The sequence below is a fragment of the Enhydra lutris genome, unplaced genomic scaffold (genome assembly GCF_002288905.1).
Source record: "Enhydra lutris kenyoni isolate GAN:26980312 unplaced genomic scaffold, ASM228890v2 scaffoldscaffold9, whole genome shotgun sequence".
In the NCBI taxonomy this organism is placed as follows: Eukaryota; Metazoa; Chordata; class Mammalia; order Carnivora; family Mustelidae; genus Enhydra; species Enhydra lutris.
The window spans coordinates 81,180,619-81,202,772 of NW_019154093.1; the positions used below are offsets into that span (position 1 = coordinate 81,180,619).

Below are 22,154 nucleotides of genomic sequence, written 5' to 3' on the forward strand. Positions count from 1 at the left end.
AGGAAGAGATTAAAGTGATGTAGTAATAAACCAAGGAACACCAAAGAATTCCTGGCAACCACCAGACATTAGGAGAGAGGCATGGAACAAATTCTCCCTCAATCTCCAGAAGGAACCCCCCCTCCACCTCCCACCCCTGACATCTTGATTTTGGTCTTCTGCCCTCCTGAACTACAAGAGAATATCTTGTTTTAAACCACCTGGTCTATGCTGCTTTGTCATGGCCGCCCCTAGAAACTAGTACAAATTTGTTACAGCAGCTCTAGGAAACTAATACAAGAGGCTATCTGGCTTTTTCTCTCATGAGCATCCAGTAGAGTTTTCCAGAGGCTGTGTGATGTCTGATACTGTGACGGACCAAATATAGAGCAGGCGGGAGAACCCAGCCGTGCTCTATTAAGCCAGGCATTGAAGAAATTTGTAAAAATGTAAAACAATGTCTCATGAGTAATAAATTTTTGTTATGGAAAATAGTTATTTTTCATTTAAAAAATCTGTTAATAATTGGCCTTATGGTTTTTACATAGAAATTTTTTTCTGTTTTAATTCCAATTTGGTAAATGTGATAGATAAGACCCATGTGAATGAAAGCTTTTCAGGATACTTGATAATTTTTAAGAATATATAAAGAATCTCGTGTCCAAAATGTTTGACAACCATGGGCTTAATTGTAAATTTTCCAGTCCAGAAGGACCTCTCTGTGTTGCTGCTCATGCTTTTTGGAAGGTCAGCTTAACACTGAAAACAGTGCTTAAATGAACAAACTTTAGAATCACACTGAAATAGGTTAGATTTTTACATCATCTACCTAAGATTCTCTGAGCTTCACTCCTTATTTATAAAGTGGGAAAGATAATCGCTATCTTATTGCTAGTATGAAGATTAGATATGATCATGTATACATGGGAGTAGCTATTATAATTATTTAAAACCAGTATTTCCACCCCACCAGATTAAGTGGCTTATTAGTTTCTGGCTATAAGAGAAGACCAAACATGAGGTCTAAGGCCTCACATTTGAATGGTTGAAGATCAAATTCCCGTTTGTTACTTACTGGATTTAACGTTGAGAAATTTTACGGGACATGAAGACTCCAAGTGTAGAGGAAGAAATCGTAGAAGTCCTGTGGACCATGGGATTTTCTTTTCCCTGAGGAAAATCTTTTGGTCTGTTATCATAATTGCTACCTGTTAAAACTGGTAAAATACTCATTAAGGAATATGACTTTCATGACCAAATGATTTGTATATACAAACTCATAACATTTTAGAATCAGAACCTCCTCTCTAGCATCATTAGCTCAATTTTGGGTACTTTTCAATGCAATGTGAATTCTAGGCTTAGGGGATATAGGATGGATATTGATTTCCTAGATTTCTCCTGTTGACCCAGTGTATGCTTCTCTGCTGACTGTGGCTAGTCCTCCTATAGGAGCCATCAGTCACCATAACCAGGTCCCAAATCACATCAACATCCAGGGATAGGGACAGATTTTGGGAAATGGGCTATGAATTCTCACTATTGACTTTAGAAGTAGATAAAAGATCTAATAAAACTCTCTTCCTCCTCTATCTGTGCCTAACTGGTAGGTGCCTTTAATCTATGAGCAGGGAAATAGACTCTTTATTAGCATAAATGCAAAATGACTTTAACTGCTGTGACTGGCAGCAGGGATCAGGTAGTCTAAATAAGCATCCAATAATCTGTGATGAGGATATGAAGACTTGATTTAATTCCTGGAGGAAAAAACTTCTTATTCTTTGGTTAGTTTCCTTCTATCACTACAGAAGAACCCTGCCACCAATATGGGGGGGGGGGGGAACCAACCCACATCCCCAGTGAGGTCTTCTCACTTTTATTAAATTGGAATCCTCCTTAACACTCCCTGTACCCCCTTTCCTACTTTTCATTTTTCTCTATTGTACTTAGCACCATTATGGCCCATATTTTACTTATTTTGTATACAGACTCCCCCCCCCCCGAAATGTAAGCTGCATGAGGGCAGGGATTTTTGTCTCTTGTTCACTGCCTAGAACAGTTCCTAGCAAATTAGAGACACTTACCTTTGAAACAAGTGGACAAATGAATTCAGCTCCATTTCTACTGAAATCAAGGTCATTTGACACAAGTTCCCCTAAATTTCCCCTTCACCTCAGAATGTCTGGAATCTTAGCCATCTTTGCCGACTCCCTCACCAAGACCAACCCTTCAGCTCTGTTCCTGATTATTCTTTTGCTCTTCTTTGGATATTGCTGCTTCAATTACGTCTCATTCATATTTTTTAACATTTCTCTCCTGATTGATTTCTTTCAGCCAAATCTAGAGATCTACTTAAATCTGAACTTTCCTTGACATCTCTATAGCATCTGTCAACTATGTCCATATTTTCCTTGAAATTCTATGGCTTCTGAGATAGTTCTTGGCTTTCTAATTTGCTTACTCTGTCTCCACTGCTTCCTTTCCTCCTACACACTAAACAGACCTGAAATCTCTGCTCCTTTCCCATATGTTCAGTTGTCACCTCTGTGTGTGATGCTTAAAATGCTTAAAATGATTACATTTCCAGCTCTAACTCCTCAATCGAGATCCACACCTGCATATCCATGATTCTTTACTTGAGCCCAAAATCTTAGAGTGGAACTCATGTCCTCTTAACTTCCTTCTATCAATGGGTTCCACCTCAGATTTTACAGCATCCCCCCCCCTCCCCTGCCAATGTCTTTCCACCCATGTCTCTCTTCCACTTTTGGCACATGATAGTTTCTGTCCTTATACTTGGCTTACTGAAGTGGCCTTCCAATGGCCCTTTGCAAATAGAAATTTGCAACCAGTTGCTCTTCTTCTACATAGCCAGCATAGTAACACTGGATTCATTTTTATAAAAATATGCTGATTATACAACCACTGGATCGGAAATCTTCAGTGATTCACTCTTGCTTATATGATAAAGTTTGAGCAGGGAGTCAGACTCTTCCACAACTTGATTCCAACCAACATCCCACTATGTGTCCTAATACTCCCTAAGTTCTCAACAAATTGAGCTCCCTACCTTTCCTGACACCTGGTGCTCTCTTACTGCTGTGGATTTGTTCATTTTAAGTCTCCTTTCATAAAAAGTTTTTGTATTTTTATAAGACCCAGCTCAAATACCAAATAGATGCATAACTACAACACAACGTACTGTATGCTTCATGTCACTGGAGTACAAAATAATACAGGAATCAAATGGGAACACTTTATTTCTGATTCTAGATTATGTAAGTCTTTTAAGAAAGACTTACATAAGGAGTCCAATTGCCATTTTTGTATATGAAGAAATATTCCATAAGTACCTTGCATATAATAGTTTACTTGATCTCTGTGTGGTATCCACATGAAGGAGACACCAATATGAAGGTGTGTGTATGTAATTCTGTGAATATCCATTTAGCCTTTATAATAAAGTATCTCCTACTCGCTAACAAGATTACAAGTTTGTTTTGATGACAAAGACTTGCTTTTCAAAACCACTCTGCTTGTCTGATACCACAGACAGCCACTGACAGTGGCATTTGTTCAACTCACAGTTACTACTGCGCATGTACTATGTAACTGGCACTTTGTTGGATGCTTACTTACAAGATGAGTGAAGACACAGTCTTCATCCTAAGAAATTTAACTCTGTGGTCTTAAAGAATTAATGAAGCTATGGAGTATGGGTATGAGGGGGTTAGGGAATAGCATTTTGACTTCTGTTTTCCCATTGTTCATATGTAATTTTTGCTCTATTTATAACTACTTAAATTGAGCTTTAAAGGATATTTGCTTCCACAGGTAAGAACAGAATATCATGCTCAGTCATTATCTCAATATTGTGTGAGATGTGTGTTAATCCCTTGGTCCCATCCTCTCCAACGGCCATGGCAAATAACTCCACCTTGAGTTCAGTCTGCAAACCAGCTGCCACCTATAGGACACAAGGTAGCTTTAGAATCAGACATATCTGAGTTCACATCTTGGTTTTAACCTGAATTTGAGCTAGTTACACTCTCTAATCTTTTTTTCTCATCTATATGTTTGGTGCTTTTGGATGATGGCATTTAGAAAGTTATTTTGTGGGTTCGTTAGGTAGAGTTACATTGAGCAAATGGGACCCAGGATAAATTGAAGGAGAAAACCAGATGCTATTTAGGAAGAGAATGTCGGTGTACTGTGGTGAACTGCAGGAAAACTTTTATAATGCCCATACTTGTGCTATTTCTTGAATGTTAGCAGTGAGTTCCTATGGGCATCCCTGCAGATAAAGGTAAATTTAAACCCCACAACTTCCCTGCCCTGCTTCTTGGTTTATAGTGTGCCTAATGGAGGACCTGTGATGTGACAAAGCCAGCAGAGGGAGACAGAATGAGTTTAAATGCCAAACTGCTTAGGTCTGAAAGCTACGTGGAAGAGGTCTGGACCAACAAAGAAGAAACCTGATATATAATGAAGAAGAAACACAGCAAGGAATGGGCTTCTTGCCTTGTTCCTTGAAGAGAACACTGGCCAGGAAAGAAAGAGCTGTTTGTGTTCCTAAGCTGCCTCTCCAGGAGGTAGGCTAAAAAGCAGACTTGAGAACAACTGTCTGGAAAAAATACATCAGAAACCACCACATGGAAAGCAATTAGATACAAGTACTTTTTTCTTCATAGTTTATAAATAATAGAACTGAAAAATGTTTCAACTTCTTCAACAATGTACTTATGAAGGTCTGCTTTCTGGAGGGTATCCAACTCTCCATGTCTGAGGACCAGGCCCTTCGCCCTTCAGCCCAACAACGAGGGCAGAGCTGGGATGACGCCACTCTGCACAAGGCAGCTGGCACCCTGCCCCCACTCAGATCTACACTGACCCTGGGCGTATTCATTCAGCATTGGCAACTAAGCAGGCTGAACAGTGGTTAGATTTACATATGGAGAAGTCTATAGATTATATTTTTGCAGAGCCAAAACTGTTAAAAAGAAAATAATAATAACAATAATAATAATAATAAACCCTAACAGTAGAGAATGAGCTTCAAAGAATACATGCTGAGTTTTTAGTACCTACAAAGGTTGATCCAACAGTCATTTTGGCTTTTGGCATCACTCCTATTTTAAATGAAAAAAGTTTTCTAACTTCTCAGAACAGTGGAAGAAGACCTTGCTTTGATTTTTGCTTTTACTTTATGTTCCAGAGTTTCTGGAATCTTGACACAGTTCAGTGATGAAATGTGACAGAGAGGTACTCATGAATTGGTGGAACTAACCCCGAAGGAGATTTCTGTTTGGAACTGGAGCCTGCAGACTACCGTGCTGTAGACCATAAGATATTAGGGCTGGAAATGGACTAAGAAATGATCAGGTCCAAGCAACTTCTTTTGCACATGAGGAAGGCAAGGTACAGAGGGTTAATTAACCAAAAGTATCACTGAGCTGCTGGTGGCACAGTCATAACAAGAGGCAAACTGATTCTGCACCCTATCAAATGGACCCTTCTGGGTCAACATACAATTGTGGCTGTTTTAAGGTCTTGGGACTCAGTGAACACTATATGCTCATTATGGAAGTGGATGCCCTTGTTCTGTATTCCCATGAGACTATGCGTGTCCCTGTCTGTGATGAACAAGTATGTGTCTACCAGATGTCCTTACTTCATTCTGTCACTTAGTCATACATTGTGAATCCCCACTATGTGCCCAGCTCTGGGAGCAACTTAGATATATCTACTCATTTTTAACATCCCCTGTCCCCGGTCCCTATCACTGGCGTTCAAAGTTTGTTGAATGAAATGGAAGGAATGTGCCAAGAAATAAATGTTAAGATTTACAAGGGTGATTTTATTATGTTTTATATATTATTTTATATATTAGATTTTGTCTATTTATATATTAATAAACTTCTGTTTACTTGATACTACACTTCTGAAATCATAATTTAAAGCAAGTAGCAGTATACAGATTTTTTTTTTTGAAGCACCCCGTTTTGGGGAATGTAGCAAATAAAATTAGAATAGGTTGACATTTTAAAATTGATATTTTCAGAACTCTGGAGAAATGAGGCAGCTGATGACTAATATATTACTATTTCTTAGAATATCATTAAATAATATTCTCTGGCAAGCAGCAAAAGAACAAACCAAATTTATAGAAAATACAAAAAATAGAATATTTGTTTTTCTAAGAGATTTTTCATTTTGCAGAAGAATTTATTACAGGACACCTTTAGGTAATCAGCTTTCCAAATGCATGTCAAATCACATTTAATTTATAAAAAGGTATTTTTCATACAATTGTGCATAACTGTAGTACTGGGACAAATAAGTGAACTTCAGAAAAGTTTCCGTAGCTGGAAGTTTAACTGTTTACACACAGGATCTGTCCCACAGCTATTATGTGCAGTATGCAACGTTAAGCCATGCGGTATGCCCATACCAGGAATCTTTTGCTTATGATACTAGAAAAATTAGACTTATATATGATTTAAACCGAATGCATAGAATGATTTAAAAAACCCACTTCCCCGGAAACATGCACACATTCACACATGCACACACGGACACACACAACAGACAGCTCATAGGACTTACAGGCCCAGGTTTGTAAGTCACTTTGAGTCCTGTGCTGGGTGGGGGCTGCTTCACCCTAAACCTACCAGGCAAAAAGATGGAAATAAATTTAGGCCATAAGAAAAAAGCAATGAACAAACCGGGATGTTGTAAAATCAGGAAGGTGTTAATATTTGCTACAAAGGAGTGGGGCTGGGAGCCGGGGAGGTCCATACCACTAGGAGAACAACCTAATTGTCACTTGGGAGAAGAATCTGGGGCCCATTTCATAACTGCCTTTCCAACAACAGTTTTCATCAGCGTCAAACAGACTCCAACCCCAGTTTCCACCCTTGGTTATTGGATGCTGCCGAGCCGCTCGGGGCAGACTGTCGTGAATGTTTGGCTGCCATGTGCACTGCAGCGTGGCCACCGGCGTGAACACCGAGGCTGACTGCCAGATCATTAAGCTGAAGAATAAAGGCTCTTTTGGAAAGCGCTGGAGCATGGGAGCCAGTCTTGCTCTGTCGTGGTATGGGGCTTGCATGTTTGGGCAGAGGAGAAACAGAAAAGGCTCAGAGAATGTTGGAGAACTTGAAAAGCCCCATGCTCACACGTGGTGCTTATTGATCTCTTTCCCTTCCTGTGGTTTGCGGGTTCTGCCTGAAGGTTAAAGACCTGGAGTAAATTAAAATGCCAGGGAAAGCCTACCTCCACATTGACCTCAATCCTGCTGCTCCTACCATCAACTTTGCTGCCTGTGCTATAACGGCTGAAATTAACAAGCCAAGGAGGGAAATCCGAAAGCTAAAATTCTACACTGAGTAGACAGGATCTACGCGGATGAGTTTTATTAGTTTCAAGTTGATTCTCTATTTTTCCCCACCCACTCTGTTGGCAGCAACCTAAAAAACCAATAATGTCTGATCTGGTGGCCTGGTTGTTTCTGAGGAAACAAATATATTTCCTGAAGCTGGATATTTGCCTCAACTAAAATGGGATGTGGATCTTTTCAACTAGATGCCTCTGCAGTTGTGTTTCATCTGATTTCCAATCTTGGGTCCAGGATCATAAATTGGAAGGACTTGCCACTTACAGCATAACTCTGAGCATAACTCTGCAATTGAAATAAACATTTATTCCACTTTTTATGGGGGAAAACCCCCCACCTTATGCTCAACTTTAATTAAAAATAGAACAGGGGAGCTTTTGTAATTGGGAGTTTTCCTATATATACACAGAATATATTGCCCCAGTGGGAAGGACTGAATTCCCATAGGAAGCAGTGAGCACAGATTTGCTGATAAAACAACATGTCCCAGGCAAACAGGTCCACAGAAGATCTGAGGTCCAGCCTTGCTCTAGCCTACAAGACCTTAAAACATATTACCCTGATCCTTCATAATAGTCTCTAAGGTCTGTCTCTACAAGTTCCACAATTCTATTGATCTGGAAAGGAAGGACTCTTTTTCTTGTCACTGAATGTCAGATCTAGTATATTTTCAACTAGAAGGACAGGTTGTGGGTTATGGTCAAGTCAGATCTTCAGAGGCAAAAGAGTCCTAAAGACTCAGGTGATTTTTTTTTTCCCTTTTTGCCTCAGTTATGCAGAAATAAGGTAATGAAAACCACTTTTAGATCAGAGAGGGCAAACAGATGTCAGTTGATATTACAGTTGGTGGTGGATCTGAGAACCAGACTTTCAAGATTTGTGCATTAGTTCCCATAAGACTGGTACAACTTCCCCTTCACTCTTTGCTACTGCAGATCAGTCCTGAGTTGCTTCTGCCAAAGTGTGAATAATGATAAATGGGAGGGCCAAGAAGGGCCCATGGCATAGTTGAGGCTTGATAAATACTGAGCTGATGAAGAATGAATGAATGAATGAGTAAATGATGGAATGAATGACATGAAGATTTAGTAGTCAAGGTGTAATTAGAGTTCAGTTCAAATAAACCTTCGCTGATGCAGGCAGCTGAAGACAAGCATTGGAGAAGGGGACCTGAGCAGACCTTCAGTGCCTTGGCCTCACCTGCAGAAGTCCACTCCCACGTTCTTGAGCTTCACGGTGGTGGCATAGGTGTGTCCCTCTTCCAACACTCCAAAATTCACTGATGGTGGGAGAAGATGGAATCCAAAAGGGGATGAAGTCTTGTTATTAATGGCAGCGCATGCAACAGAGGATGTTTTCACTCTTCCTCCAACCGAATCTTGCACCTTTGCATTAAGGAAACAGTAATCAAATCAAAGAAAAGGGTTTCTATGTTGTGTTCCCAAGATAAGATAAAGGTTCAAATGCCAGAGGAAAAGAACTGCTTGGCCATGGGAGTAAATGAGCTTTAACAATCTTATGTAAACCTTACAAGAGCACGTAAGGAGGTATTTAAGGCTTTGGTTTAAGGATAAAGAAGTTCAAGTTCAGAGGACTAGAAAGACATCATTTGCTCAAGTGGTAAGTGGCAGAGTAAAGTTTCAAACTCGAGTTTGCCTGATTCTAAACTGTATGCTCTTGGTGCCAGTGATTACCAAACTTCAGCTTCCATCAGAATCAGCCAGGAGGCTGGTTAAGACCCAAATTGCTGACTCCACCCCCCAGAGTTTTTCAGTCAGTAAGTCTGGGATGGGGTCCATGAATTTGCATTTGTAATAAATTTCCAGGCACTTCCAATGCTGCTTGTCTGGAAATCACACTTTGAGAATCACTGTCCTATGCCCTTGTTATTCCCCAGATTGGCAGCACGGGGCTCACCTGGGAGCTTGCTGGAAATGGCAGGCTCTTGGGCCCCAGTCACTCAGAATCTGCATGCTAACAAGATCCCCAGGGACTCCTATCACGTTGTCGATTACGGACATTGTAATAAATTCTGTGGTGGCCATGAATATGGTGTGGCCATGCAAGCATTGAAGGCTGATTCTCAAAACTGGATTGGTAGGCTGAAGGCAGGATTCCCAGCAGAGATGCAAGGGAATCTTTATCTTAGAGGCTGAGGAAGGAAGGAGCTTGGTGGTTTTGGAGAACTCAGAGAAACCCATAATGGCTGAAGTGAGTAATGAGGGTAGAGATTAATGAGGTAGAGAAACAAACAGGGTTTGTTGTGATGCTGTCATTTGGATTTTATCCTGAGTCATGAGAAGGGTGGCCAATCCCCTTATCCAGGAGTGTGTGTTAACCCAGCTCTCTGCAAAGAATGTTGATCAGTTGCATTTGCTGATTTCCATGGTGCGAGAATTCCTGCAGGCTGATTTCAAGCTACCAATGATTTTAGAGTTGGCTCATAAATTTCCTCTCCCAAGCCAGGGTGAGCTGGCTCTGGAAAAGCGCAGCCTTAGCTCATCTCTGTGTGACCTGAATGCCTTCATGGGAAGGTGATCTCGCACGTACAGTGAATAGCAGTACGCGGCGGCTAGAAATCAGCAACTTCAACGAGTCAGGATTACATCAGATGCCGACTGGCTCTGGGAACGTGGTTCCCATGTCTGTGTTACCTTTGTGAGAGGTTGAGACTTGGGCTTGGAACTCAGCAAGTAGTGCGGCAACCTCACTTTCTCTTTCCTTGCTTGTCCTGCGACATCCTGCAGCAGTGACTGGGTTGGAATTTTCACAGGCACACAGGATTCTGGGTCTGTTAGGAAGTTTAAATTGTGCCACATGGACATTTTATTCAAAGACATCTGAGATCTTACCAGTTTATGACAACATAAACCAACTTGGAAAACGTCTCTCCTTTCCTTTCTAAAGAACTTATTTAAAGGAATAGAGGCTTTTTATCAATTCTTGTGTTACGTTTTTACATTTTACAAAGAGATTTTACTTAACATCGATTTTCACAACACCCCTCTGCGATGGGCACCACAGAGGCTTATTAGCATCACCATTTTTAAATAAATTGAGAAAAAACAATTTCTGAGAAGTTGGGTGACCAGATCTCCTCAGGGTTCTTTCCATTAAATCAACAAGGTACAACACAATAAATGCTGACTCTGAAAGATCTCTTAAAACCAATGGGAGAGAAATCATAAGAATTTTTTTGGTTCAACGACTGCATTTATGTTTGTAAAAACTGGCTTGGTAATTACAGATAAATTAAGCCAGGGACTTAAATCCTCAGATCATTGAACTTGACGAAGGAGTGAGCAAAAGTAGGTAATTTACAGAGCTTCGGTTGTATGCGTTTTTCCAAATATGCAGGAGGTTGAAACAAAAACAGTATTTTAAATCTGAGCATATTCAAATATCTTTTCATACCTTCAAATCATCAAGAGAGGCAAGGTAAGGAAACTGATATTTGAGTGTCCACCATCTATAGATAAGCACAGCAGGCATGTTTTTACCTAGAACCTCTTACTTAATCCTAATCAAATCCTACGAGCTCAGGTTGAAGGCAGTTATGATTACTGTACGTTCAGCACTCTCCCCATTGCCCACCTCCACCCCAACTCCTACCACACATACTTCTGGTGCCACCACATCTCTGGCCCCAGCCATCAAGATAGCATATGACACATGCAAGGCCAATGCAGGCCCTTCACCAGGATATTCCTACAGAAAGCAGCAGGGATAATCCCAACTTGCCTACTGAGTTATGGATCTGGAAGAATCAAAATCTTGGCTCTCTTTTGTCAAGGTTCTTGCCACATGGACATAGTCTAATCTTTGCAGGAGAGGATAAAAGCGAACAGGGACAAGTAGGGATTGGGCAAGATGGAGGCCAGGGGAAGGCCCAGAGAGAGGGGCAAGCAGACACAAAGGCATTCCTGAAAAGCCAGAGCGCCTGGATCCAGTCATCTCTGGTCTGGCATCATATCCGCAACTCTGTGGTTTGCTTTTAAGCACCAAGAAATGTTCCCCAGCTCTGTTGAGTGAGTTTAAGTTTGATTTCACTCAGTTACAAATCGAAGCATCCTAACTAGTACAATAGCAGTATCTCTTTCTCTCATTCCTTTTCTTTCTTTCTTTCTTTCTTTCTTTCTTTCTTTCTTTCTTTCTACAAACAAGGAAACTGAAGTTAAATAACTTGTCCAGGAAACGAAAAGAAGTGGCAGGACCGGAATGCACACTAAGTGAGTCAGCCTCCATCAGGAACATGCTCTTCCTACTAGTGTGCGGAGACTACTGGTCTCCGCCCCTGGTTTCTTGCACAGATCTCCTAAAACCTTAGGAATTTCCTAGATGATAAGAGTGCTAGGAACATCTTTCTTCCTAATATTCGGTTTTTGACCCAGGTTCCTGACACAGAGCTTGTAAATGTGTTGGACTTTCCTGGGCGATCACAGTGTCTTTGGATGTGATGAGGCTACTCTTGGTGGGCTCCTGGATGGTTTCAAGATGGGGGCCATTCACTAGAAAGACCAAACCGTGATTAGAAGCTTGGGACTTCCACCCCCACCTCCATCCTCTAAGAAGGGGAGAGGAAATGGAGATTGAATTAGTGATTGGTCATGCCTGTGTGGTTCATTCATCCATAAAATTCCTCCATAAATATCCCCACAGCACAGGGTTCAGAGAGCTTCTGGGTTGGTGAACACATCCATGCCTGGAGGGTTTGCACCCCAACTCCACAGGGAGAGACACTCCTGTGCTGGACCCTTCTAAACTTCACCCTATGTGCCTCTTCATCTGACTGTTCATCTGTGCCCTTTATCATATCCCTTATATAACAATATACATTTTAATGTAGTTTATTCTCTTTGGTCACCATTCCTGACATATGCAACCATTCTAACACCTCGACGTGTCTTTTTGTTTGTATTCTTACCATGAGCGTATGACTGTGACTGCATTTTACCAGTCTGATGGGTTCTAATTAATCACTCATACTATTATTATTAATAGTAAATACAGATCCTGCATTAATCACGTCCCAGGCACTACTCCGAAAAGCACCTTACAGATACCCATTTAATCCTGACAACCCCGTGATGTGTATACCATCATTCCCTCTTTACAGAAGAGGAAATGGGAAGAGATAGAGGGGTTGGACAGTGTGCCCAAGGTTACACAGCTCTTCTCGAAAGAGCCAGATAGAGCCTGGATTCTTAGCACTACTCCACACCAGGATGCCCGCCACAATACAGAAGCATGATCACCCTACTGAGCCAACCCCAGGCTTCAGCAGGGATTGGAGGAGTGGAGAGGAGTACTAGAGGGGATTGAAGTAGCTGATACAGAGGTACTTTAAAATTGGAATTGGGATGGTCCTCTAGTGGTATCATATGACTACAACCTTGGTGTGTGAACCCCTGAAGAAGCTGTCATGGCTCCCCATTTCTACGCTGAGCCAGACTGTGGTATCTACTCATAATAATATTTTCTTCCTTTCCCTCAGGGCATGGCTTTTTGTGCTTCCTCACTGAACATGTCTTCCCTGCAAGTGAAGCATATTTCTCTGCCCCACTGACATTGAGGTCTCTTATAGGACTTGAGCTGACCAGTGAGAGTAGGTAGGGGTAAAGGGCAGGGGGCTAGTCCTGAGCACAGGCTGTGAGAGCCACAGGGTGCATTTCCACTCTTGAGTTGCTCCCCTCCACCCTGAGAGCAGCTAGTCTCAGGGGGAGGCACCTCCTTCCCTGTGGGAGCTGTGACACTCCCACATTTCTCCTGCAGCCCTTGGAGTGCTGGTAAAAGTTTAACAACTGCCTCTCTGGAGAAACACTGCCCTGGCTTGGACACTTTGCACATTTGCAATATTTGCTGATTGCTCGCCTGGCGGACTCAAGCTCTCAGTGTGGTGTCACTGAGTGTGAATTTGGGAGGAGATGTGCACACTCAGATCTCAGGGCCTCGTGGGGCCCCCAGTGTGTCCACCCGCAGCCTGGAACAAAGGCAGCTACAGCCCACCCCCAAACCCCAAACGCTAAAAATGCTTGTTTTAAATTGCTATGAGATTTATACAGTTTTATTGTAGCAAATGCCAACAAGCTCCTTTTTATTTTACAAAATCCAGACCTCCTCTGACTGACTCTATCGATGACCAAACAAGAACCACTGAACTATTTATGCTAGTTTCCAGTTCATTTCTACTATCAGGCTTTGGAACACATACACCCCCACACTTTTTTTTTTTTTTTTGTATAAAGTATTTTCTCCTTCCTGCATCTGGAGGACAGCATAATAAAATACAGAATATGAGGAGTCAAAAAACTCACTTTCTTGCCCTCCCAGATTTGCTGTATGATTTTAGAGATTGCTTGCCCTCCTCTAGGCTTCAGTTTCCTCAAGTAAAATGAGGGTTGTCTCAGGGATCCAATCTTAAATCTTAAAACCTACGAAATCCAATTTTTTCTTCTCGGCCAGCTCTCCGATAGAGCTTTCCCCTACTCTCTTCCTATCCTGAACTTCTTAAATGGTATTGTTTAAATCAAAATGTAATCTACTACTTTTATCGAGTTGCATTATTGTCTCTCATCTTGGAATCTCCATGCCTAGGGATGATAGGTGTCCTCATTTCAAAGACTTTTTCCTTCTTTAAAAACTCCCATTTCAAGATGGGATCAGAGGGAGACAAACTCATGAAACAAACTGAGGGTTGCTGGTGGGGAGGGGGTAGGGATAGGGTGTCTGGGTTATGGACATTGGGGAAGGTATGTGCTATGGTGAGTGCTGTGAAATGTGTAAGCCTGATGATTCACAGACCTGTACCCCTGGGGCAAATAATACATTATATGTTAATTTAAAAAAATATCAAACCCCCCGTTTCTTAGAAGCTCAAGCCATCAGACTGTATTCCTACACTGTCCCCACACACTTGTTATCTACTGACCTCTCAATCATTCCCTGGATTCCCTGGAGATCTTGACACCCCAGATGGACTTCCAGTTCACCTCTTGGAGACATCAACTAGACATCCCAACCAAAACCCTGTGCTTCTCCACCCAGAAACTCCCATGGTTGAATCTCAACCTCACCAATACCAAAAATGTTACCACTTTCAGAATTTGTTCCCACTTTCTTCTCTAAGTCATGACCTCCTAATCTAGTTCATTACCCCATAGTATCTAGCCCACAACATTTGACCTTGCTGAGACCTCTAATGAAATGAAACTGTCACCTGAAATAACCAGTCACCCACTTCCTGTTTTGCTTTCCTGTTTCTCTGGAATGGATTTTCTATCTTTATACCCACTCCTCTGCCATCAGACTTGCTCATCTGCCTCATATTAAACATGAAAACCCACCTGCCAGGGTATCCATATTCCTTCTCTCTCCTGTCACTGTGGATGAGGTGGCCTTTTTATATCCAAGATCAACTCTGTCACTCAGGGTTTGCCCCAAATGTCACAACCTCTCACCTTCTATAGAACTTTGCTTTCCTGCAGTCAGCCCCCTCCTCCTGCATTGTAAATTCTCTCGCTACTGAATTATTGTTTGCAACTCAACATCCCCCATATGTCTAATTTTTTTTTTCTTGCATCTCTCCTTTGGTCACCTATCTGCCTCCAGCTGCAATGCCATTTCTCTCGTCTTTTCAGCAAAACTCTTGGGGGAAGCTGCACATTCCTGCTGCTGGTTCCTTTCAGCCATTCCATAAATAGCCCACAGTCCACTTGAGTTGGCTTCAGGCCCCACCATACCTTGAGGGTGCTTTTGCCAAAATCACCAGCGATCTCCACCTTACCCAGTCCCGTGGTTATTCCACATCTCACTGGGCCTTCTGGGGCACTTTGATCCACTGGAAACACTGATTTTCATGCTCCTGTTTTTCTCCAACCTCACTGGCTTCTTCTTCTTAGTAGACTTTTGTGGCCCCTCCTCTGGCTGAATGTTACATTCTAAAGTTTGCTTTAGGGCCATGGTTCTCGAAGGGTGATCCTATACCAGCAACATTAGCGCCACCTGAAACCTGTTACAGCTACACATTCTCAGCCTCAAGACTGGTCCCGTGGTACTTACCCCGGGAACCATCCTCAGTTTCTCTTACCCTTCAGCCTCACATCCAGTGAACCAGTGAGTCCCGTTGGCTCTACCTCCAGAATATATGGTTCCAGTTAATTTGCTTTCCACCTTCTCTGCCTCCACTGCTCTGGCCAGGTCTCTGCTGGGGCTCACATGTCCTGCCTCAGTGGCTTCCTCCCCCGCCACAGTTTCCACTTGTCTATGCCCCCTTCCCCACCATAAGCTATTATCCACACAGCTACTAGAGTAATTTTTTAAAAATACAGATTAGTCATGCTCCTACCCTGTTTAAAACCTTCCAGTGGTGTTTAACTAAAAACTACACATAGACTAAAGCCCAAAAGTCCTTATGTGGCATCACACAGTCTTATCTCTACTCCTATCTCTGACCTCACCTTTTGCCTCTTCCTTTGTCCATTTTCTTCTAGCTAAATGCCAACTTTTCTGCTTCTTCTTCCCTAAGGGTCTTCATACTTGCTGTTCCCACTACTTGCACCATTCCCCTCCCCCAGGGTTTGCATGGTTGGCTCCTTCCTGTCATTCTGTTTAAGCTCAGATGTCCTTTCCCAGAGGAGCCTTCTCACCCCCTAATGAAATGCCATCCCTCTCCCCAAGACACTCTCTATACATTATATGTGGTTTTACTCTGTGCAAGCAATCTGAATTTATCTAATTCATTTGTTTACTTACTATCTAGGTCTGTCCATAGTAGGCACAGCCCTATAAGACTTTAGCTTCTTAACTGTTGCATTTCTGCACCTAGAACATGCCTGGCAGACAGTAGGCATTGAACAAATTATCCACTAAATGAATAAACTTTATACAAGAGATAACATTAAAATCAGGAAGGCAAAAGGCAAATCCCTTAAGTTACCCAAAATGCGACATCAACTAGACATCCCAGTCAAGATGCTCCCTCTATAAGAGGTAACTAAGACCTATTGGCAAACTTCCAGTTCACTTTCACTATGGGCCATGTCCACAGGCATCAAGAAGTGCAAATTCACCTACATGATTTAAATTACTCTGTTTTTCTTTTTGCTGACCAACCATAAAGTTGAATTGACTTCAGTGAGATCAGTGTAATGTGATTTCCCTGTACGACAATTACTTTGTATTATTCCATACTTTAATTTCTGTTACCTCGATGAGATGATGTGCTGCATAAATATTCTATGTTTCTCTTCTAGCACCTGAAGACCAAGAAAGTACTGAAATGGCAGGTCAATCTGAGCCTAACTACCAAATTACTGGCTGCTTCAACAAAGCTACCAGTTTCCTGATCTTTAGTACATAAGGCAAACTCTCAGATCCCTGAGGGATAAAAATCAAATAAGGCAAGAAATTAATTAAAATAAAATAAATAAAATAATAATATAAAATAAAGCAATAGAATACAATAATAATCTACAAAAACACATTTGCCATCTTTTCCTTTTACTATGGGGCTTTCAGTCATTCTCAAAACATTTTTTGAGATACTTTGATATGCTAAGAAGCCTTACAAAGTTCCTTCGCTTCAGGATCTGTGACCCTTTAGAATTTTTTCTGTAATGACCAACCATACACTCAGCTCTCAGTGCCATATTCCTTAGTCCAAAAAGACATAATGTTCAGTTTGGGGAATGAATAGAATAAAGCAAATGTCTACCATACCTTCGGTAGGTTTTTCTAAATGTTCAGTTTGGTTCTGGCCAGCAGACTCCTTGATATCCTCAAAATTCTTCAGTTTCAGAAGATGCCGTGGGGACTGTGGGGATTCCTCCTCTGAATCTGGCTGGCCATCTAGAAAACCCCCCAAAAATATTATAAAGTGATATTCTGGACAATGATACAAGGACTACTGTTGTTTTTATTCTTTTTTATCATGAACAGGGTGCTCCCACCACCCTCGCCTTTAGAAAGATCACATGGAAGAAGTCCAGTCAGAGGGAGAGAGTCTTCATTATACGAAGTAATGTTTGCCATTAATGAAAGGACAGTATCTACAAAGAACACACTCCCTGAGAGTTAGTTGGTTCTATGAGATAACACAGTAGTTATCTTGGCTGGGTTATGAAGCAGAGACCTGGTAAACTTTTACCCTGGCCAGAGTAACCGAGATGTGATTCTTTTTTTTTTTTAAGTTTCCAATCTTAAATCCATTCATTATTATGATGATGTGACTCTTTATTAAAATATATCTAAGAAGTACAACATGAAACAAATTTAAAATAAATCTTTCAAGGGGCGCCTGGGTGGCCCAGTTGGCTGAGTGTCGCACTCTTGATTTTGGCTCAGGTCATGATCTCAGGGTCCTGGGATCAAGCCCAGAGTCCAGGCTTGGATGGGAGGCTACTTCAGGATTCTCTCTCTCCCTCTGCCCCTCCCCTACCCTCTCTCTCTTTCTCTCAAATAAAAAAATGTTTAAAAAAATATATATCTATCAAGGACTGGGGATTTAAACTTGTATGTAGGCAACCCTGGCTGAATAGTGTGGGCTGCTGGAGGACTGTTGAGAAACCTGTGGCATCAACCCCTTTCAAGGGGACAGTAGGCTTCATTGATGAGAATTGTCTGCCTGGCAGTAGACGGGCACCAGCACCATCCACCTTCATCTCTCATTTCTCCTATCTCATGTCTAAGTTGTTGTTCCAGGCTTATTCTTTGCAATCTCTGGGGTAATCAGAGGTTTCCTTTGGTTATGCTCATTCCAGGAAGCTGAGCCTCTGATATTGTATTGTGCAGTAGAAAACCCTTCTATCTGGGTGGTTTTACTACCCAGTTTATTAAAGAGAAGTACTAAATTCCATCTTATCCCTAAAGTCTCCAACATGCATCTCTTGAAATGGAGACATTGTTCTACACATCTGTAGCACTGTCATCACATCCAAGAAAACTCACAGATATTCCACAATTCCCTCAACTATACAGTCCTCTCTTCAAATTTGTGTAGTTGCTCCAAAATCTGTTTATTTTCTCAACATAGCACCCAAATTTATGTGTTGCATGTAGTTTATATGCCTCATAAGTCTCGATCTCTCTGTCTCTTTTTTCAAGATTTATCCTTCCATTTGAGAGAGAGAGGGAGAGAGCAAGCAGGGGGAGGGGCAGAGGGAGAGAAATCCTCAAGCAGACTCCCTGCTGAGTGGGGAGCCCAATGTAGTGGCTGAACCCTGAGATCATGACCTGAGCAGAAATCAAGAATCAGCCACTTAACCAACTGAGCCACCCAGGTGCCCATAGTCTCTTTTAATACAGAACAATTGTTCCATTTTTTTTCCTTTTAATGTCATTGACTTTTTTGAAGAGTTCAGGACAGTCGTTTCATAGAATGTCTACATTCTGGATTTGTCTGATTGTTTCCTCTTGGTTAAATTCAAGTTAAGGACTTTGGGCAAGAATTCTACATAGGTCTTAAGCACTTCATATTGTACTATGTGAAAAAACACCTAATGCTAGACTGTCACAATTGGTAGAAATCTGATCGCTTGGTTAAGCTGGAAAATGCCATAGCTCTCCATTGTAAAGACGCATTTTCCTCTTTATAATTAGGTATTATGTGAAGTGATAACTCAAACCTGCATTTTTGCCCTATTTTCCACCATCCTTTCATTACTCCCTTGATTTGTAAATTAGTCAGCTCTTTAAATGTTTTTAGGTAAATTTTAAGCATGCGGGATGAAAACCAAATTTTATTTTTATCTTGATTTCCTCAAATAACTCAGCCAAATTTATAATATACAAGTCACAAAAGGTCATGCCATTAACTAGTACTGAGACAAAGGTGGTAGGAACAAGTTCTGTCTTAAGAGGCCTTTGTTAGGCACTCTTCATTGAAGCCCATTAACAGGACTAACAGCTACATGAACACGTTACCTGGAGGAAGATCAGCTATCTTCTTAGGAGTTGTTTTGTTTGTGTCTTCCTCCCTCTTTGTAAAAGGAGGCAGGTTTTTAGAAAGGGTGTCCAGATAATTAAACTGAAAGGAAAAACCAAAAGACTTCCTTTAAGACTTAAGCAAGCCTGGAAGGCAATAGTCACAAGTACATTAAATTGATGAGCAATGATAAAAGCAATTTTTTTTTTTTTAGGCTCCGAAAAGAAAGTTGGCAAACTACATGTTTTTCAAGAGACTGTTTAACTCAGTTCTAGATTTTGTCAATCTGTCATAACTTCTTATAACTTTTTCTCTGGCAGCTTTTGGCTAATAATAGCAACTGGAACATTTGTAGCAATACAGGCAGCTCAAAACACATGAAAATATTCACTTTGCTTGGGAGTTTCAAGGTTCATAGAAGTGGAGTGCCCTATCTCCATGGGCTTCCAAGAACGCATAGTAATTCAGTGCTATTTCAAGAGCAGATGAGGACAGAAATTTTAATGGAATAAAAACTTCAAAATAGAATCTATAAGAGGATAAAAATAGGGAGAATTTGACCCAAAAAAGGGCTTAAAATGGATGGTAGAGGGTAATTAATAGTGACAAGGCAAGGCAGAGAGGTGGAGTAGTAATAATACATTGGCAGCAAACTTCTCCTTAGGTGCAAGTCCTGAAATTAGTTTTCCCTCTCATATGCTTGTGAGGACATGGATTCGATGAAAGGTAAAGTCAGTTGGGTTGAGGCAGGAAAGAAACATCAGAAAGGTTGATTACATAATGACACATGCATTGCATTAACTTTTGTAAAGACTCTTAGTCGATTGTTGTTAATTACATTCAATTACCTGAGACTGATAGCACTTGCTCAATTCAGATTTGAAGTAGGGTGATATTACTTTGTTTCTAATTTCCGTTAGGTATTTTTTTGTGTTTTCAATTTCTTTCCTGGTTGATATTTCCATAATGACAAAAAGAAGACACAGAATTTTAGCTTTAAATCCCACAGAAAATGGAATCACCAACAATAAAGCTGGTAAGAACTAACTCATCAGAAATTTTTTTTGTCAGTTTGCTTTGGTTCATTTTCTGCTCCTTCTAGAATCAGTCACATTTCCTACTTCAGAAATCAGACTTTCCTTTAAGATAGTAAATAATGATGCCCCATGGTAGCGTTTTCTACAGTTGATCTCAAAAGACTAAAATCCACATGGTTTACCTCTTTTGCATGTCTTTCAATTCTCTGAGGTTTAAATGCCCATTTGATTCTACTGATTTCTATAATTTCAGTAGCATGGTTAACAAAAGCTAAAACCCAAACCTAAGGAATGGTTTATGACTAGTGTGGTCTCAGTGATTAGGAAGTAAAATAAAAGCAATCATGATAACCCTGCTAGTTGTCTTTCCAATATGAGAACCCTAGACTGGGGAGGCAATACACCAGCTAAAAACTTTACTTCCCAGCTTTTCCTATATAGAGGGAAGGCCAATGACGAGAAACTGAAGCCATCGGGTAAGATTCCAGATAGCCTTTAAAGAAGGCCAATACAGCAGAGAGGCTTTCCCTTTGTCCTTGTCTCATCTCTTTTCCTACTTCCTGAAATATGGATGAAATGGCCTCAGCTGAAGCAGTGATTCTGCAACCACGACACAAACTAAGGATGGAAATCATGCACTAAGAATGATGGAACACGGGGCGCCTGGGTGGCTCAGTGGGTTAAGCTGCTGCCTTTGGCTCAGGTCATGATCTTGGGGTCCTGGAATTGAGTCCCGCATCGGGCTCTCTGCTCAGCAGGGAGCCTGCTTCCCTCTCTCTCTCTCTCTGCCTGCCTCTCTGTCTACTGTGATCTCTCTCTGTCAAATAAATAAATAAATAAATAAAATTAAAAAAAAAAAGAATGATGAACAGACAAAAAGAAGAAATCTGAGTTTCTGGCAATGTTGTGGTGCTGTTTACCATGGACTACTCATTTCTGACTTCTTTTACATCAGGAAAGGTAAACTTTCTTGTAAAAGCCCTGACTTGAGGGGTTGTCTGTTAAATGTAGATGAACCTAATCTTATTTGAGATAGTTCTCATTTTTAGGTTCTTATTACATACCAGAAATTTTACCAAGTGCTTTACACATCTAATCTTACACTAACTCTATGAGTTACTATTATTATCCCTGTTTTTCTGGTCAAAACATCAAGGTGTCGAAAAGGTAAGTAACATTCTTTAAATCACGTAACTAGTAAGTGGTGAAGTTTGAATTAAAACCCAGGTTGCCTGCCCGCAAGCCCATGATCTGGATAAGTGTATATGCTAGTTAGCCCAATGTGTGAGCTGAAAGACACTTCAGGTATTAAATGGCCCAATTATCCTCATTTTATAGATAAGCAAACTGAATTCATGAGGTAAATTTTATTGAACTGAAACAACCAGCTGGCATCATTTAGCTGTAAGTAATCAAACTGGAACTGACTCTAGGTCTGCTGACATAAGATTAGTGCCCTCTTTCTTATACTAGCTTTTCTGTCAGAAAATACTGGCCACATCAAAATATCATCTTACTCAAACAACTTTGATTTCCTATTAAAATATCTTCTCTCTACTGCCTCACTGATTCATTCCTCAGTTTATGGCAGTGTGGCCTATTGTTTACACTCTCTTAGAGCTGTTCGCACAAAATAAGTCTCTCAGGTAATAAACCCAAATTCCTCTTTTCATTCTCCTTTCTGATTCCTCCATAGAATCTGATACTTGTTGATCACCCTCCATTTCCTGCAAACTCTCTCATTTCTTAACCCTCCTCCCCCAGATCTGTTTACATGCTGCAAACCATTCTCTATGACAAAAATCTAATTATGTGTTTTACT

The 22,154-nt window shown here is 41.0% G+C and overlaps 1 protein-coding gene across 1 annotated transcript in view; it reads right to left on the reverse strand.

The window, feature by feature from the left end:
- Positions 1-22,154, reverse strand: part of LOC111143066 (sperm associated antigen 17) — a 262,265-nt gene that overhangs the window by 16,842 nt on the left and 223,269 nt on the right. Inside the window, exons 42-49 of the mRNA XM_022496516.1 lie at positions 20,144-20,243; positions 19,295-19,397; positions 17,093-17,221; positions 10,030-10,166; positions 8,576-8,760; positions 6,586-6,646; positions 3,802-3,946; positions 1,055-1,199 (exon numbers count right to left, since the gene is read on the reverse strand). Of these exons, the coding sequence (XP_022352224.1) occupies positions 1,060-1,199; positions 3,802-3,946; positions 6,586-6,646; positions 8,576-8,760; positions 10,030-10,166; positions 17,093-17,221; positions 19,295-19,397; positions 20,144-20,243 (1,000 nt within the window). The 3' untranslated portion in view covers positions 1,055-1,059. The remainder of the gene's footprint in view (positions 1-1,054; positions 1,200-3,801; positions 3,947-6,585; positions 6,647-8,575; positions 8,761-10,029; positions 10,167-17,092; positions 17,222-19,294; positions 19,398-20,143; positions 20,244-22,154) is intronic.